The 20,285-nt window shown below is 45.5% G+C and overlaps 1 protein-coding gene across 1 annotated transcript in view; it reads left to right on the plus strand.

The window, feature by feature from the left end:
- The window catches only part of LOC137378425 (fer-1-like protein 4), a 518,691-nt gene that overhangs the window by 255,899 nt on the left and 242,507 nt on the right, over positions 1-20,285 (plus strand). The window contains 1 exon segment of the mRNA XM_068048756.1: positions 7,391-7,543. Within this exon segment, the coding sequence (XP_067904857.1) occupies positions 7,391-7,543 (153 nt within the window).

Genomic DNA, 20,285 nt, shown 5'->3' on the forward strand with positions numbered 1-20,285 from the left:
CCTTTCCATAGCTTCCACATCCTTCCTATAATGCGGTGACCAGAACTGCACGCAATACTCCAGGTGCGGTCTCACCAGAGTTTTGTACAGCTGCAGCATGACCTCGTGGCTCCGAAACTCGACCCCCCTACTAATAAAAGCTAACACACCATATGCCTTCTTAACAGCCCTATTAACCTGGTTAGCAACCTTCAGGGATTTATGCACCTGGACACCAAGATCTCTCTGTTCATCTACACTACCAAGAATCTTCCCATTAGCCCAGTACTCTGCATTCCTGTTACTCCTTCCAAAGTGAATCACCTCACACTTTTCCGCATTAAACTCCATTTGCCATCTCTCAGCCCAGCTCTGCAGCCTATCTATGTCTCTCTGCACCCTACAACATCCTTCGGCACTATCCACAACTCCACCGACCTTAGTGTCATCTGCAAATTTACTAACCCACCCTTCTACACCCTCTTCCAGGTCATTTATAAAAATGACAAACAGCAGTGGCCCCAAAACACATCCTTGCGGTACACCACTAGTAACTAAACTCCAGGATGAACATTTGCCATCAACCACCACCCTCTGTCTTCTTTCAGCTAGCCAATTTCTGATTCAAAGCTCTAAATCACCTTCAACCCCATACTTCCGTATTTTCTGCAATAGCCTACCGTGGGGAACCTTATCAAACGCCTTACTGAAATCCATATACACCACATCCACTGCTTTACCCTCATCCACCTGTTTGGTCACCTTCTCGAAAAACTCAATAAGGTTTGTGAGGCACGACCTACCCGTCACAAAACCGTGCTGACTATCTCTAATGTACTTATTCTTTTCAAGATGATTATAAATCCTATCTCTTATAACCTTTTCCAACATTTTACCCACAACCGAAGTAAGGCTCACAGGTCTATAATTACCAGGGCTGTCTCTACTCCCCTTCTTGAACAAGGGGACAACATTTGCAATCCTCCAGTCTTCCGGCACTATTCCTGTCGACAATGACGACGTAAAGATCAAGGACAAAGGCTCTGCAATCTCCTCCCTAGCTTCCCAGAGAATCCTAGGATAAATCCCATCTGGCCCAGGGGACTTATCTATTTTCACACTTTCCAAAATTGCTAACACCTCCTCCTTGTGAACCTCAATCCCATCTAAACGAGTAGCCTGAATCTCAGTATTCTCCTCGACAACATTTTCTTTCTCTACTGTAAATACTGACGCAAAATATTCATTTAACACTTCCCCTATCTCCTCTGATTCCACACACAACTTCCCACTACTATCCTTGATTGGCCCTAATCTAACTCTAGTCATTCTTTTATTCCTGATATACCTATAGAAAGCCTTAGGGTTTTCACTGATCCGATCCACCAATGACTTCTCGTGTCCTCTCCTTGCTCTTCTTAGCTCTCCCTTTAGATCCTTCCTGGCTAGCTTGTAACTCTCAAGCGCCCTAACTGAGCCTTCACGTCTCATCCTAACATAAGCCTTCTTCTTCCTCTTGACAAGCGCTTCAACTTCTTTAGTAAACCACGGCTCCCTCGCACGACAACTTCCTCCCTTCCTCACAGGTACATACTTATCAAGGACACGCAGTAGCTACTCCTTGAATAAGCTCCACATTTCGATTGTTCCCATCCCCTGCAGTTTCCTTCCCCATCCTACGCATCCTAAATCTTGCCTAATCGCATCATAATTTCCTTTCCCCCAGTTATAATTCTTGCCCTGCGGTATATACCTGTCCCTGCCCATCGCTAAGGTAAACCTAACCGAATTGTGATCACTATCACCAAAGTGCTCACCTACATCTAAATCTAACACCTGGCCGGGTTCATTTCCCAGTACCAAATCCAATGTGGCATCGCCCCTGGTTGGCCTGTCTACATACTGTGTCAGAAAACCCTCCTGCACACACTGGACAAAAACTGACCCATCTAAAGTACTCGAACTATAGTATTTCCAGTCGATATTTGGAAAGTTAAAGTCCCCTTAACAACTACCCTGTTACTCTCACCCCTGTCGAGAATCATCTTCGCTATCCTTTCCTCTACATCTCTGGAACTATTCGGAGGTCTATAAAAGACTCCCAACAGGGTGACCTCTCCTGTCCTGTTTCTAACCTCGGTCCATACTACCTCAGTAGACGAGTCCTCAAACGTCCTTTCTGTCGCTGTAATACTCTCCTTGATTAACAATGCCACACCCCCCCCTCTTTTACCATCTTCTCTGTTCTTACTGAAACATCTAAATCCCGGAATCTGCAACATCCATTCCTGCCCCTGCTCTACCCATGTCTCCGAAATGGCCACTACATCGAGATCCCAGGTACCAACCCATGCTGCAAGCTCACCCACCTTATTCCGGATGCTTCTGGCGTTGAAATAGACACACTTTAAACCAGGTTCTTGCTTGCCAGTGCCCTCTTGCGTCCTTGTAACCATATCCCTGACCTCACTACTCTCAACATCCTGTACACTGGCACTACAATTTAGGTTCCCATTCCCCTGCTGAATTAGTTTAAACCCCCCCGAAGAGCACTAGCAAACCTCCCCTCCAGGATATTGGTACCCCTCTGGTTCAGGTGAAGACCATCCTGTTTGTAGAGGTCCCACCTACCCCAGAAAGAGCCCCAATTATCCAGGAAACCAAAACCCTCCCTCCTGCACCATCCCTGCAGCCACGTGTTCAACTCCTCTCTCTCCCTATTCCTCGCTTCGCTATCACGTGGCACGGGCAACAACCCAGAGATAACAACTCTGTTTGTTCTCGCTCTAAGCTTCCACCCTAGCTCCCTAAATTTCTGTCTGAAATCCCCATCTCTCTTCCTACCTATGTCGTTGGTGCCTATGTGGACCACGACTTGGGGCTGCTCCCCCTCCCCATTAAGGATCCCAAAAACACGATCCGAGACATCACGAACCCTGGCACCTGGGAGGCAACATACCAACCGTGAGTCTCTCTCGTTCCCACAGAACCTCCTATCTGTTCCCCTAACTATGGAGTCCCCAATGACTAATGTTCTGCTCCTCTTCCCCCTTCCCTTCTGAGCAACAGGGACAGACTCTGTGCCAGATACCTGTACCCCATTGCTTACCCCTGGTAAGTCGTCCCCCGCAACAGTATCCAAATCGGTATACCTGTTGTTGAGGGAAACGGCCACAGGGGATCCCTGCACTGCCTGCTGGTTCCCTCTCCTTCCCCTGACGGTAACCCATCTACCTACTTCTTTTACCTGAGGTGTGACTACCTCCCCATAACTCCTCTCAATAACCTCCTCCGCCTCCTGAATGATCCGAAGTTCATCCAGCTCCAGCTCCAGTTCCCTAACGCGGTTCTCGAGGAGCTGGAGTTGGGTGCACTTCCCACAGATGCAGTCAGCAGGGACACTCTTGGCGACCCTTACCTCCCACATTCTGCAGGAGGAACATACAACTGCCTTAACCTCCATTCCCACTATTCCAAATTCCCAACAAATCTACTGAAAAACCAAAAAAAAACAAAAAGTCAAAACTTGTTAGGTTAGCAATCCAACGGACAGAACTTCCTAAATAAAAAGCTTACCTTATCAACACACCAGAGTCCTTTTTTTTGGTTAGAGGAGGAGGGTGGGTGGGAGACACTACACGTGTAGTGTCTCGGGTACAGCCACCACATAAATATATACCTTTTTCCTTACCCAGCAGTCCCCTGGTCCTCCGAAGACAAAAGGGAATTCACTTTTAAACTTACGCTGAAATTGACTTCACAGCTGTAAGCCCGTTCACGCACCTCCGTTGCTATCCAAGCTGCAGTCACCGAAACTAAAAGAAAGAGATTCTAAACCACACAAATATGTACCTTTTTCCTTACCCAGCAGTCCCCGGTCCTCCGAAAACAAAAGGGAATTCACTTTTAAACTTACGCTGAAATTGACTTCACAGCTGTAAGCCCGTTCACGCACCTCCGTTGCTATCCAAGCTGCAGTCACTGAAACTAAAAGAAAGAGATTCTAAACTACACAAATATATACCTTTTTCCTTACCCAGCAGTCCCCTGGTCCTCCGAAAACAAAAGGGAATTCACTTTTAAACTTACGCTGAAATTGACTTCACAGCTGTCAGCCCGTTCACGCACCTCCGTTGCTATCCAAGCTGCAGTCACCGAAACTAAAAAAAAAAAATCCCCAGGCCCAGATGAGATGTATCCCAGGCTGTTATGTGAGGCAAGGGAGGTGATAGCAGGGGTTCTCACACAAATTGTCAAATCCTCTCTGACCACAGGAGAGGTACCAGAGGACTGGAGGACAGCGAATGTGGTACCATTATTCAAGAAGCCTAGCAGGGATAAACCAGGTAATTACAGGCCAGTGAGTCTAACAAGAGTGGTCGGGAAAGTATTGGAAAAAATTCTGAGAGACAGGATTAATCTCCACCTGGAGAGGCAGGGATTAATCGGGGATATTCAGCATGGCTTTATCACGGGGAGATCGTATCTAACTAACTTGATTGCATTTTTCAAGGAGGTGACTAGATCTGTAGATGAGGGTAAAGCAGTTGATGTAGTTTACATGGACTTCAGTAAGGCTTTTGATAAGGTCCCGCATTGGAGATTGGTCAGGAAGGTAAGAGCCCATGGGATCGAGGGCAATTTGGCAAATTGGATCCAAAATTGGCTTAGTGGCAGGAGGCAGAGGGTGATGGTCGAGGGTTGTTTTTGCGGGTGGAAGCCTGTGACCTGTGGTGTACCACATGGATCGGTGCTAGGACTCTTGCTGTTTGTAGTGTACATTAATGATTTAGGCGTGAATATAGGAGGTATGATCAATAGGTTTGCAGATGACACGAAAATTGGTGGTGTCGTAAATAGTGAGGAGGAAAGCCTTAGATTACAGGACGATATCGATGGGCTGGTAAGATGGGCAGAGCAGTGGCAAATGGAATTTAATCCTGAGAAGTGTAAGGTGATGCATTTTGGGAGGACTAACAGGGCAAGGGAATATACAATGGATGGTAGGACCATAGGAAGTACAGAGGGTCAGAGAGATCTTGGTGTACTTGTCCATAGATCACTGAAGGCAGCGGTACAGGTAGATAAGGTGGTTAGGAAGGCATATGGGATACTTGCCTTTATTAGCCAAGGCATAGAATATAAGAGCAGGGAGGTTATGATGGAGCTGTATAAAACGCTAGTTAGGCCACAGCTGGAGTACTGTGTACAGTTCTGGTCACCACACCATCGGAAGGATGTGATTGTACTGGAGAGGGTGCAGAGGAGATTCACCAGGATGTTGCCTGGGCTGGAGGATTTCAGCTGTGAAGAGAAACTGGATAGGCTAGGGTTGTTTTCCTTCGAGCAGAGAAGGCTGAGGGGGGACATGATTGAGGTATACAAAATTATGAGGAGCATTGATAGGTTAGATAGGAAGAAACTTTTTCCCTTCGTGGAGGTGTCAATAACCAGGGGGCAAAGATTTAAGGTAAGGGGCAGGAGGTTTAGAGGGGATTTGAGGAAAAACTTTTTCGTCCCAAGGGTGGTTGGAATCTGGAACACACTGCCTGAAGGGGTGGTAGAGGCAGAAACCCTCACAACATTTAAGAAGTATTTAGATATACAATTGAAACGCCACAGCATACAAGGCTATGGGCCATCTGCTGGAAAATGGGATTAGAATGGATGGGTGCTTGATGGCCGGCACAGACACGATGGGCTGAAGGGTCTGTTTCTGTGCTATATAACTCTATGACGGTTTGCTCAGATGCTGTTGTAATAAATAACTGAATTGTTTCACTTCTCAAAACAAGAGGTTTGGAAAACACTTTGCACGCCGAGCCTTGTTAGGACATGTATTTGTCACCCAGAAACAAAGGGAGAGACAGAAATATATTTGAAATTGAAGGTTAAGGGTATGGGAAATGGATGGGGGAAGGGACTAGCTGGCTATTTCATTCAGAGAGCTAGTACAGGTGTGATGGGATGAATGGTCTCCTATGCTGTATGATTGCAAACTTCATTCTGACGGTGTGTGCTGTAGAACACCTCTGACAGTGCTGACTCTAGAATATTCCTTGCAGTGTGTAATCGAGAACAGTCCTGACAGCATGTAATCTAGAACATTCCTGACATTTAGCATCTAGACCATTCCTGGTGGTATGTGATCTATAATATTCCAACAGTGCCCAGTCTCGAACACTCCTAACAGGTGTGTAATCTAGAACATTCTGACAGAGTAATATAGACCATTCCTGACATTTTCCATCTCGATCATTCCTGGCTGTGAGTGATCTAGAACATTCTGACAGCACCTAATCTTGAACATTTTCAACAGGTGTGTGATTTAGAACAGTCTGACTGCCCAGTTAATAACATTCCTGACAGTGTGTAATCTGGAACATTCCTCACAGTAACTTGTCTGGAACATAATAAAAACAGAAAGTGCTGGAAATACTTAGCAGGTCTGGCAGCATCTGTGGAGAGAGAAACAGAGTTAACTTTTCAGGTCAGTGACCATTCATCAGAACTGGCAAAGGTTAGAAATGTAATTTGTTTTAAGCAAGTGAAGGGGGCGAGGGGTAAGAGAACAAAAGGGAAGGTGTATGATAGGGCAGAGGGCAGGAGAGATTAAATAATAAAGATGTCATGAAAGAAAGGCAAAGGGAGTGCTGATGGTGTGGTTAAAGACACAGCATTAGTGCAGAGAGAGTGTGAATGACAGAATAATGAACAGCTCTGTCCAAAAGTGTAAACATGAAAAATCAAGTTTAAGGCAGGAACATGGTTAAAAGTATAAAATAAAACAAAATAATAATAAAAAAAGCCAGTCATATAGGATTAGTATAAATGGGTGGTTGATGGTCGGCACAGACCCGGTGGGCCGAAGGGCCTGTTTCAGTGCTGTATATCTAATCTAATCTAATCTAATCTAATCTAATCTAATCTAACTGAATGTTGAGTCCAGAAGGCTGTAGAGTGCCTAATCAGACAATGAGGTGCTGTTCCTTGTGCTTGTGTTGATGTTCGCTGGAACACTGCAACAGGCCAAGGACAGAAATGTGGGCCTGGGAGCAGGGTGATGAATTAAAATGACAAGTAACTGGAAGCTAAGGGTCATCCAGAACATCTAGAACATTCCTGACATTGTGTAATCTAGAATATTCCTGGCTGTGTGTAATAAAGAACATTCTGACAGTGCCTAGTCTAGAATATTCCTGATAGTTGTGTGATCTGGAACATTCCTGACAGTATGTAATTTAGAATGTTCCTGACAGTTTGTAATCTAGAACATTCTTGATGTTGGGGAGCTTTTCTCAGATCACGGCTGAGATAGACTGAGTTTCCAGATTGCCAGCCATGGAGGTTTTTCCCAGTGGCCATACTTCTCTTGGAATATTCTGCATTTATTCCTATGGTTTCTCCTCAGCCACAAACTTCAATCCCGGATGTCTTTATTTGGATGTTGAGCAATGGGAGGCGTGTAGCATTTGCGCGGATCCCTGCCCGACAGATTCTTTACTCAGTGGCGGAGGAAGAGAAGGGAAAAGACTGCGGGAAAATTCAGTCCATCATCATGAAGGTAAGTAATGACAAAACAGCTTTATTTATCATCACCTCATTACACTACAGTGTGACAATATACTTCACGTCCATGCAGTTACAACAATTGCTTGTTGGGAAATGTGACAACTGTTTTGCACTACCCGTGTCCCACAGAGAGACTAATTTTCTAGTTTTGATGCTACTTCCCCAAGGATTGTAAATAATAAATAATTTATTAGAGTATCATGGCAGTGGGTATAACATCTCACATCCATTGAATTGGCAAATCTTTGATCCTGTCTTACAAAGGGGGATTCGACACTGACTCAGACACTAGCTAACCTAGGGTTTTTGAAACATACGTACTGCGAAGACTGTCAGGTTTGCTAAACAGAAAACTACCAGAGCTTTGCTGAGGAAAAAAAAGCAGGACAAAATCAGTTCACAAAAAGCAGGACAAATCCAATCTGACTAATTACTGCCCCATCAGTCTACTCTCAATCATCAGCAAAGTGATGGAAGGTGTCATCGACAGTGCTATCAAGCAACACTTACTCAGCATTAACCTGCTCACCGATGCTCAGTTTGGGTTCCGCCAGGACCACTGATAGCCTTGGTCCAGAAGTGAGGTGAGAATGACTGCCCTTGACATCAAGACAGTGTTTGACATCAGTTGTTATTTTTAAATCCGAGATGGATAGATTTTTATTAACGTAATGTTGTAAGGGATATGGGCCAAAGGCGAGCCATTTGAGCCTATACTGCCATTCGGTAAGATCATGGCTGTTCTGTGACCTAACTCCAAAAGCCAACTTTGCCCCATATCCCGTAATACTTTTGGTTAACAAAAATTTATCCATCTCAGATTTAAAATTAACAATTGATCTAACATCAACTGCTGTTTGCAGAATAGAGTTCTAAACTTCAACCATCCTTAGTGTGTAGAAATGTTTCCTAATTTCACTCCTGAAAGGTCTGGCTCTAATTTTAAGACTTTGGCCCCTAGTCCTAGACTCCCCAACCAGCGGAAATAGTTTCTCTCTATCTACCCTATCTGTTCCCCTGAATATCTTCAAAGCTTCGATCAAGTCACCCCTTAAAAATTCCAGGGAATGCAACCCCAGTTTGTGTAATCACTCTTCCTGGCTTACCCTTGGCTACGTATCATTCTGATAAATCTACACTATATCACATGGACAGCAGTGGTTCAAGAAGACGGCTTAACCCCACTTTCCCAAGGGCAATTAGGGATGGGCAATAAATAAATGCTGACCTTGCCAGCAATTCCCACATCCCTAGCAATAAAAAAAAGTTAGAAATAATGGAAGGTAGTTAGCAGACATCCTGTTTAAGTTAAGTAAGAAAGCCCACTCGTGGGATAGTGTGGTGATTTTGATTTGATTTAGATTTAGAGATACAGCACTGAAACAGGCCCTTCGGCCCACCGAGTCTGTGCCGACCATTAACCACCCATTTATACTAATCCTACACTAATCCCATATTCCTACCACATCCTCACCTGTCCCTATATTCCCCTATCACCTACCTACACTAGTGACAATTTATAATGGCCAATTTACCTATCAACCTGCAAGTCTTTTGGCTGTGGGAGGAAACCGGAGCACCCAGAGGAAACCCACACAGACACAGGGAGAACTTGCAAACTCCACACAGGCAGTACCCAGAATTGAACCCGGGTCGCTGGAGCTGTGAGGCTGCGGTGCTAACTACTGCGCCACTGTGCAGGATACGAAGTTGGCTGAGTGACAGGAAACAGAGTGGTGGTGAACAGTTGTTTTTCAAATTGGAGGACGGTATATAGTGGTTTCCACAGAGGTCGGTATTAGGACCACTGCTTTTCTTGATCTATATTAATGACGTAGACTTGGGTGTGCAGGGCACAATTATAGAATTTGCAGATGACACAAAACTTGGAAGTATTGTGAACTGTAAGGAGGATAGTGATAAACTTCAAAAGGACATCGACAGGCTGGCGGAATGGACGGACATGTGGCAGAAGACATTTAATGCAGAGAAGTGTGGAGTGATTGATTTTGGTAGGAAGAATGAGGAGAGGCAGTGTAAAATAAAGGGTACAGTTCTAAATGGGGTGTAGGAACAGAAGGACCTAGAAACATAGAAAATAGGAGCAGGAGTAGGCCATTCAGCCCTTCGAGCCTGCTCAGCCATTCATTATGATCATGGCTGATCATCCAACTCAGTAACCTAGTCCCGCTTTCCCCCCATACCCTTTGATCCCTTTAGACCCAAGAGCGATATCTAACTCCTTCTTAAAAACATACAATATTTTGGCCTCAACTGCTTTCTGTGGTAGCAAATTCCACAGGCTCACCACTCTCTGGGTGAAGAAATTTCTCCTCATCTCAGTCCTGAAAGGTTTACCCCGTATCCTTAGACAATGACCCCTGGTTCTGGACTCCCCCACCATCGGGAACATACTTCCTGCATCTACCCTGTCAAGTCCTGTTAAAATTTTATAGGTTTCTATGAGATTCCCCCCTCACTCGTCTGAACTCCAGCGAATACAATCCTAACCGACTCGAGCTCTCCTCATATGTCAGTCCCGCCATCCCAGGAATCAGTCTGGTAAACCTTCACTGCACTCCCTCTATAGCAAGAACATCCTTCCTCAGACAAGGAGACCAAAACTGCACACAATATTCCAGGTGTGGCCTCACCAAGGCCCTGTATAATTGCAGCAAGACATCCCTGCTCCTGTACTTGAATCCTCTCGCTATGAAGGCCAACATACTATTTGCCTTTTTTACCACCTGTTGCACCTGCATGCTTACCTTCAGTGACTTGTGTACGAGAACACCCAGGTCTCGTTGCATATTCCCCTCTCTCAGTTTATAGCCGTTGAGATAATAATCTGAATGACCTGGAATTATACATGCACAAATTGTTGAAGGTTGCAGGACAGGTGGAGAAAGCAGTTAATGAATCATATACAAACATACGAACACACGAATTAGGAGCAGAAGTAGGCCATTCGGCCCTCTAGCCTGCCCTGCCATTCAATAAGATCATTGCTGATCTGTTTGTGTCTCACATTCCACACTCCCATCGACCCACAATAACCTTTGATTCCCTTGCCTAACAAGAATCTATCTACCTCCATCTTAAAAATATTCAATGACCCCACCTCCACCACTTTCTGAGACAGAGAATTCCAAAGTCGCACAACACTCTGAGAGAAAAAAATTCTCCTCATCTCTGTCCGAAAAGGGTGACCCCTAATTTTAAAACAGTGCCCTCTAGTTCTGGACTCACCCACAAGAGGTAACATCTTTACCACATCCACCTTGTCAAGACCGTTCAGGATCTTATAAACTTCAAACAAGTCTCCCCTCACTCTTCTAAACTCCAGTGAAAACAAGCCGAGTCTGTCCAACCTTTCCTCATAAGACAACCCGCTCATTCCAGATATCAATCTAGTATCCTCCTCTGAACCTCCTCCAATACATTTACATCCTTCCTCAAATAAGGAGACCAAAACTGCACACAATATTCAAGATGTAGTCTCACCAATGCCCTGTATAACTGAAGCATAACATCCTTACTTTTAATTTCAATTCCTCTTGTAATAAAGGATAGCATTCCATGAGCCTTCTTTATTGCTTGCTGTACCTACATACCAATGTTTTGTGACTCCTGCAGTAAAAAAAAAAGAACAAAGAACAAAGATAATTACAGCACAGGAACAGGCCCTTCGGCCCTCCAAGCCTGCGCCGATCCAGATCCTCTCTCTAAACATGTCTCGTATTTTCTAAGGTTCTGTATCTCTTTTCTTCCTGCCCATTCATGTATCTGTCTAGATACATCTTAAAAGACGCCATCGTGCCCGCATCTACCACCTCCGCTGTCAACGCGTTCCAGGCACCCACCACCCTCTGCGTAAAGAACTTTCCACGCATATCCCCCCCTAAACTTTTCCCTTCACTTTGAACTCGTGTCCTCTAGTAATTGAATCCCCCACTCTGGGGAAAAAGCCTCTTGCTATCCACCCTGTCTATACCTCTCATGATTTTGTACACCTCAATCAGGTCCCCCCTCAACCTCCGTCTTTCTAATGAAAATAATCCTAATCTACTCAACCTCTCTTCATAGCTAGCGCCCTCCATACCAGGCAACATCCTGGTGAACCTCCTCTGCACCCTCTCCAAAGCATCCACATCCTTTTGGTAATGTGGCGACCAGAACTGTACGCAGTATTCCAAATGTGGCCGAACCAAAGTCCTATACAACTGTAACATGACCTGCCAACTCTTGTACTCAATACCCCGTCCGATGAAGGAAAGCATGCCGTATGCCTTCTTGACCACTCTATTTACCTGCGTTGCCACCTTCAGGGAACAATGGACCTGAACACCCAAATCTCTCTGGACATCAATTTTCCCCAGGACTTTTCCATTTACTGTATAGTTCACTCTTGAATTGGATCTTCCAAAATGCATCACCTCGCATTTGCCCTGATTGAACTCCATCTGCCATTTCTCTGCCCAACTCTCCAATCTATCTACATTCTGCTGTATTCTCTGACAGTCCCCTTCACTATCTGCTACTCCACCAATCTTAGTGTCGTCTGCAAACTTGCTAATCAGTCCACCTATACTTTCCTCCAAATCATTAATGTATATCACAAACAACAGTGGTCCCAGCACGGATCCCTGTGGAACACCACTGGTCACACGTCTCCATTTTGAGAAACTCCCTTCTACTGCTACTCTCTGTCTCCTGTTGCCCAGCCAGTTCTTTATCCATCTAGCTAGTACACCTTGGACCCCATGCGCCTTCACTTTCTCCATCAGCCTGCCATGGGGAACCTTATCAAACGCCTTACTGAAGTCCATGTATATGACATCGACAGCCCTTCCCTCATCAATCAACTTTGTCACTTCCTCAAAGAATTCTATTAAGTTGGTAAGACATGACCTTCCCTGCACAAAACCATGTTGCCTATCACTGATAAGCCCATTTTCTTCCAAATGGGAATAGATCCTATCCCTCAGTATCTTCTCCAGCAGCTTCCCTACCACTGACGTCAGGCTCACCGGTCTATAATTACCTGGATTATCCCTGCTACCCTTCTTAAACAAGGGGACAACATTAGCAATTCTCCAGTCCTCCGGGACCTCACCCGTGTTTAAGGATGCTGCAAAGATATCTGTTAAGGCCCCAGCTATTTCCTCTCTCGCTTCCCTCAGTAACCTGGGATAGATCCCATCCGGACCTGGGGACTTGTCCACCTTAATGCCCTTTAGAATACCCAACACTTCCTCCCTCCTTATGCCGACTTGACCTAGTGTAATCAAACATCTGTTCCTAACCTCAACATCCGTCATGTCCCTCTCCTCGGTGAATACCGATGCAAAGTACTCGTTTAGAATCTCACCCATTTTCTCTGAGTCCAAGCATAACATTCCTCCTTTGTCCTTTAGTGGGCCAATCCTTTCTCTAGTTACCCTCTTTCTCCTTATATATGAATAAAAGGCTTTGGGATTTTCTTTAACCCTGTTTGCTAAAGATATTTCATGACCCCTTTTAGCCCTCTTAATTCCTCGTTTCAGATTGGTCCTACATTCCCGATATTCTTTCAAAGCTTCGTCTTTCATCAGCTGCCTAGACCTTATGTATGCTTCCTTTTTCCTCTTAGCTAGTCTCACAATTTCACCTGTCGTCCATGGTTCCCTAATCTTGCCATTTCTATCCTTCATTTTCACAGGAACATGTCTCTCCTGCACGCTAATCAACCTCTCTTTAAAAGCCTCCCACATATCACATGTGGATTTACCTTCAAACAGCTGCTCCCAATCTACATTCCCCAGCTCCTGCCGAATTTTGGTATAGTTGGCCTTCCCCCAATTTAGCACTCTTCCTTTAGGACCACTCTCGTCTTTGTCCATGAGTATTTTAAAGCTTACGGAATTGTGATCACTATTCCCAAAGTAGTCCCCTACTGAAACTTCAACCACCTGGCCGGGCTCATTCCCCAACACCAGGTCCAGTATGGCCCCTTCCCGAGTTGGACTATTTACATACTGCTCTAGAAAACCCTCCTGGATGCTCCTTACAAATTCTGCTCCATCTAGACCTCTAACACTAAGTGAATCCCAGTCAATGTTGGGAAAATTAAAATCTCCTATCACCACCACCCTGTTGCTCCTACATCTTTCCATAATCTGTTTACATATTTGTACCTCTATCTCACGCTCGCTGTTGGGAGGCCTGTAGTACAGCCCCAACATTGTTACCGCACCCTTCCTATTTCTGAGTTCTGTCCATATTGCCTCACTGCTCGAGTCCTCCATAGTGCCCTCCTTCAGCACAGCTGTGATATCCTCTTTGACCAGTAATGCAACTCCTCCACCCCTTTTACCTCCCTCTCTATCCCGCCTGAAGCATCGATATCCTGGGATATTTAGTTGCCAATCATGCCCTTCCCTCAACCAGTCTCAGTAATAGCAATAACATCATACTCCCAGGTACTAATCCAAAACCCTAAGTTCATCTGCCTTACCTACTACACTTCTTGCATTAAAACAAATGCTCCTCAGACCACCAGTCCCTTTATATTCATCATCTGCTCCCTGCCTGCTCTTCCCCTTAGTCACACTGACTTCATTATCTAGTTCCTTACAGGCTTTTGTTACTACCTCCTTACTGTCAACTGACCTCAATTGGTTCCCATCCCCCTGCCACATTAGTTTAAACCCTCCCCAACAGCGTTAGCAAAAGCACCCCCAAGGACATTGGTTCCAGTCCGGCCCAGGTGTAGAACGTCCAATTTGTAATAGTCCCACCTCCCCCTAGAACACCTAGATCCCTCTGTACCTTGGAAGTTTAAGTAATACTTTGCTTTTTTATTCTTCCTGCTAAAGTGAATAACTTCACATTTTCCTGCATTATACTCCATCTGCCAGATTTTTGGCCACACACTCAACCTCCTTATGTCCTCTTCACAACATACTTTCCTACCTATCTTTGTAGGATCTGCAAATTTAGCTGCCATGCCATTGCTCTCTAAGTCATTGATATAAAATGTAAACTGTTGAGGGCCCAGCACAGACCCCTGCAGGACAGCCATCAAGCCTATCTATTCTAATCCCATTTTCCAGCACTTGGCCAGTAGCCTTGTATGCTATGGCGTTTCAAGTGCTCATCTAAATACTTCTTAAATGTTGTGAGTGTTCCTGCCTCTAGCACCTCTTCAGGCAGTGTATTCCAGATTCCAACCACCCTCTGTGTGAAAACATTTTTCCTCAAATCCCCTCTAAACTTCCTGCCCCTTACCTTAAATCTATGCCCCCTGGTTATTGACACCTCCACTAAGGGAAAACATTTCTTCCTATCTAGCCTATCTGCGCCCCTCATAATTTTGTGTATCTCAATCAGGTCCCTCCTCAGCCTTCTCTACTCTAAGGAAAACAACCCCAGCCTATGCAGTCTCTCTTCATAGCTGAAATGCTCCAGCCCAGGCAACATCCTGGTGAATCTCCTCTGCACCCTCTCCAGTGCAATCACATCCTTCCTGTAGTGTGACGACCAGAACTGTGCATAGTACTCCAGCTGTGGCCTAACTAGCGTTTTATACAGCTCCATCATAACCTCCCTGCTCTTATGTTCTGTGCCTCAGCTAATAAAGGCAAGTATCCCATATGCCTTCCTGACCACATTATATACCTGTGCTGCTGCCTTCAGTGATCTATGGACAAGTACACCAAGGTCCCTCAGACCCTCTGTACTTCCTAGGGTCCTACCATCCATTGTATATTCCCTTGCCTTGTTAGTCCTCCCAAGATGCATCACCTCACACTTCTCAGCATTAAATTCCATTTGCCACTGCTCTACCCATCTTACCAGCCCATCGATATCGTCCTGTAATCTAAGGCTTTCCTCCTAATTATTTACAACATCACCAATTTTCGTGTCACCTACGAACTTACTGATCATACCTCCTATATTCATGTCTAAATCATTAATATACACTCCAAACAGCAAGGGTCCCAGCACCGATCCCTGCGGTACATCACTGGTCACAGGCTTCCAATCGCAAAAACAACCCTCGACCATCACCCTCTGCCTCCTGCCACGAAGCCTATTTTGGATCCAATTTGCCAAATTGCCCTGGACTCCATGGGCTCTTACCTTCTTAACCAATCTCCCATGCGGGACCTTATCAAAAACCTTACTGAAGGCCATGTGGACTACATCAACTGCTTTACCCTCATCTACACAGCTAGTCACCTCCTTGAAAAATTCAATTAAATTTGTTAGACATGATCTCCCCCTGACAAAGCCATGCTGACTATTGTTGATTAATCCCTTCCTCTCCAAGTGGAGATTAATCCTGTCCCTCAGAATTTTTTCCAATTGTTTCCCAACCACTGATGTTAGACTCACTGGCCTGTAATTACCTGGTTTATCCCTACTACCCTTCTTGAATAATGGTACCACATTCGCTGTCCTCCAGTCCTCTGGCACCTCTCCTGTGGTCAGAGAGGATTTGAAAATTTGTGTGAGAGCCCCTGCTATCTCCTCCCTTGCCTCACATAACAGTCTGGGATACATCTCATCTGGGCCTGGGGATTTATCCACTTTTAAGCCAGCGAAAACATCTAATAGCTCCTCCCTTTCATTGCTAATATGTTCAAGTGTATCACAATCCCCCTCCCTGATCTCTACACCTACATCATCCTTCTCCATAGTGAACACCGATGAAAAGTAATCATTTAAAACCTCACCTGCGTCCTCCGGCTCCACACACAGATTGGCACTTTGGTCCCTAATGGGCCCTACTCTTTCTCTGGTATCCTCTTGCCCTTAATATACTTATAAAATGCCTTAGGATTTTCCTTTATCTTGCCTGCCAGTGTTTTTTCATGTCCCCTCTTCGCTTTCCTAATTACTTTTTTAAGCACCCCCCCTACACTTTCTGTACTCTAGGGCCGCTGCTGTTTTCAGCACTCTGAATCTGCCATAAGCCTCTTTTTTTTTCCTTATCCAATCCTCTCTATCCCTTGACATCAAGGGTTCCCTGGACTTATTGATCTTACCCTTCACCTTTACGGGAACATGTTGGCCCTGAACACTCGCTATTTACTTTTTGAATGACCCGCACTGGTCTGATGTAGACTTTCCTACAAGTAGCTGCTCCCCGTTCACTTTGGCTAGATCCTGTTTTATCATATTGAAATCGGCCTTACCCCAATTCAGTACCTTTATTTCCGGCCCATCTTTGTCCTTTTCCATAACTACCTTAAATCTTACAGAGTTATGGTCGCTATCCCTGAAATGCTCCCCCACTGACACTTCCATCACTTGTCCGGCTTCATTCCCTAAGATTAGGTCCAGTACTGCCCCTTCTCTTGCAGGACTTCCTATGTACTGGCTCAAAAAGCTCTCCTGTATGCATTTTAAGAATTCCACCCCCTTTAAGCCTTTTGCACTAAGACTATCCCAGTTAATATTGGGAAAGTTGAAATCCCCTACTATTATTTTTACACCTCTCTGAGATTTGCCTACATATCTGCTCCTCTATCTCTCCCTGACTGTTTGGTGGCCTGTAGTACACTCCCAGCAAAGTGATTGCCCCTTTTTGTTTTTAAGTTCTACCCATATGGCCTCATTTGAGGAACCTTCTAAGATATCATCCCTTCTTACTGTAGTAATTCATTCCTTGATCAACAGTGCAATGCCACCTCCTTTTATACCCTCCCCTGACACGCCTTAAGATTCTATACCCTGGAATATTGAGTTGACAGTCCTGCCCTTCCCTCAACCATGTCTCTGTGATAGCAATAACATCATATTCCCAAGTGTTAATCAATGTCCTCAATTAATTTGCCTTACTTGTAAGACTCCTAGCGTTAAAATAGATGCATTCCAGCCTTGCATTATTCGCTTATGCCTTAACAGGTCTATATTTGCTCTGCCTTCCAGACTGACTTAGTTTCATGTCTATATTTGGCTGTGTATCACCCCCTACTGTACCTCCACTCTGTATCCAATCCCCTTTCCAAATTAGTTTAAACCCCCCCCGCCCCCACAACAGCACCAGCAAACCTCCCAGCAAGGATGTTGGTCCCGTTCCGGTTCAGGTGCAACCCGTTCAACTTGTACAGGTCCCACCTTTGCCAGAAACAGACCCAGCGATCCAGGAAACTAAAGCCCTCCCTCCTACACCATCTCTTCATTCATATGCTCGATCCTCCTATTCCTATACTCGCTAGCACATGTCACCGGGAGTAATCCAGAGATTACAACCTTTGAGGTCCTGCTTTTTAATCTGCTACCTAGCTCCCTAAATTCTTGTTGCAGGATCTCATCCCTCTTTCTACCTATGTCGTTGGTACCAATTTTAAACACGACCTCTGACTGTTCACCCTCTCCCTTCAGCAGCTGCTCCCTCCACCACCGACGCACAGTGGCAGCAGTGTGTACCATCTACCAGATGCACTGCAGCAACAAACCAAGGCTCCTGAGACAGCACCTTCCAAACCCGCGACCTCTACCAACTAGAAGGGCAAGGGCAGCAGATGCACGGAAACACCACCACCTGCAAGTTCCCCTCCAAGCCACACACCATCCTGACTTGGAACTATATCGCCGTTCCTTCATTGTCGCTGGGTCAAAATCCTGGAACTCCCTTCCTAACAGCACTGTGGGTATACCTAGTCCACATGGACTGCAGCGGTTCAAGAAGGCAACTCACCATCACCTTCTCAAGGGCAATTCGGATGGGCAATAAATGCTGGCAGAGCCAGCGATGCCCACATCCCATGAATGAATAAAAAAAACCACAGTGCCATGGCCAGTCTGCTCATACACCTTGCAGACCTCGCTTTCCACACAGGTTGAGAGCAGCTCAAATCTGTTTGACAAACGCAAAGTCTGAGGCTCCTCCACTACTGTGTGCTCAGTCTCCTTACCTGCCTGTCTCATGGTCACATCCTCCTGTCACTCACTGCTGATCAAAACAGATGACCCTGTTCTAAGAGGTGTGACCATCTTCCGGAACAAAGTATCCAGGTATTTCTCCCCCTCCCTTATGTTGCGCAGTGTTTGCAGTTCAGCTTCCATATCAATAATCCTTATCCAGAGTTCCTCTAGCTGCTCACACTTTCTGTAGATGTGTTTGTCCTGGATTGCCTTTGCATCCAAAAACTCCCACATACCACAGCTGCAACATAACACCTGTCCTGCTATTGTTACTTATGATATTAGTTAATTTACTTTCATTACTTTCTTAATTAACTCTCTCGCAGCCCTTTCCTATCCTGAGTGGCGTGAAACAGGGCTGTCTTCTCGCACCCACACTTTTTGGGATTTTCTTCTCCCTGCTGCTCTCTCATGCGTTCAAGTCCTCTGAAGAAGGAATTTTCCTCCACACAAGATCAGGGGGCAGGTTGTTCAACCTTGCCTGTCTAAGAGCGAAGTCCAAAGTACGGAAAGTCCTCATCAGGGAACTCCTCTTTGCTGACGATGCTGCTTTAACATCTCACACTGAAGAGTGCCTGCAGTGTCTCATCGACAGGTTTGCGGCTGCCTGCAATGAATTTGGCCTAACCATCAGCCTCAAGAAAACGAACATCATGGGGCAGGACGTCAGAAATGCTCCATCCATCAATATTGGCGACCACGCTCTGGAAGTGGTTCAAGAGTTCACCTACCTAGGCTCAACTATCACCAGTAACCTGTCTCTAGATGCAGAAATCAATAAGCGCATGGGAAAGGCTTCCACTGCTATGTCCAGACTGGCCAAGAGAGTGTGGGAAAATGGCACACTGACACGGAACACAAAAGTCCGAGTGTATCAGGCCTGTGTCCTTAGTACCTTGCTCTACGGCAGCGAGGCCTGGACAATGTATGTCAGCCAAGAGCGACGTCTCAATTCATTCCATCTTCGCTGCCTCCGGAGAATACTTGGCATCAGGTGGCAGGGCCGTATCTCCAACACAGAAGTCCTCGAGGCAGCCAACATCCCCAGCTTGTACACACTACTGAGTCAGCGACGCTTGAGATGGCGTGGCCATGTGAGCCGCATGGAAGATGGCAGGATCCCCAAAGACACATTGTACAGCGAGCTCGCCACTGGTATCCGACCCACCGGCCGTCCATGTCTCCACTTTAAAGACGTCTGCAAACACGACATGAAGTCCTGTGACATTGATCACAAGTCGTAGGAGTCAGTTGCCAGCGTTCGCCAGAGCTGGCGGGCAGCCATAAAGACGGGGCTAAAATGTGGCGAGTTGAAGAGACTTAGTAGTTGGCAGGAAAAAAGACAGAGGCGCAAGGGGAGAGCCAACTGTGCAACAGCCCCGACAAACAAATTTCTCTGCAGCACCTGTGGAAGAGCCTGTCACTCTCGAATTGGCCTTTATAGCCACTCCAGGTGCTGCTCCACAAACCACTGACCACCTCCAGGCGCTTACCCATTGTCTCTCGAGATAAGGAGGCCAAAGAGATACTTTCATTACTTTCTTAATTAACTCTCTCGCTGTCTCCCAATCTACTAAGTTTAACAAGTATTAGTAAATAAAACCTTACAATTCATAAAATTACCCGAGTTTTGAAATATAAACGATAAAAAATTCACCCGCCAATCACCTACCAGTTTTCCTGTGACGTCACACTTTAACTATTTTTCTCTCTCTCCTCAGAATGAGGTCGCTCCACTCTGGCCTGAACTAGACTCGATAGGATAGCTCTTTTACACTGCCTGCTAGTCCCGTTCTCTCTGTTCTCTCTCTCTCTCT

The sequence above is a fragment of the Heterodontus francisci genome, chromosome 16 (genome assembly GCF_036365525.1).
Source record: "Heterodontus francisci isolate sHetFra1 chromosome 16, sHetFra1.hap1, whole genome shotgun sequence".
Lineage (NCBI taxonomy): Eukaryota > Metazoa > Chordata > Chondrichthyes > Heterodontiformes > Heterodontidae > Heterodontus > Heterodontus francisci.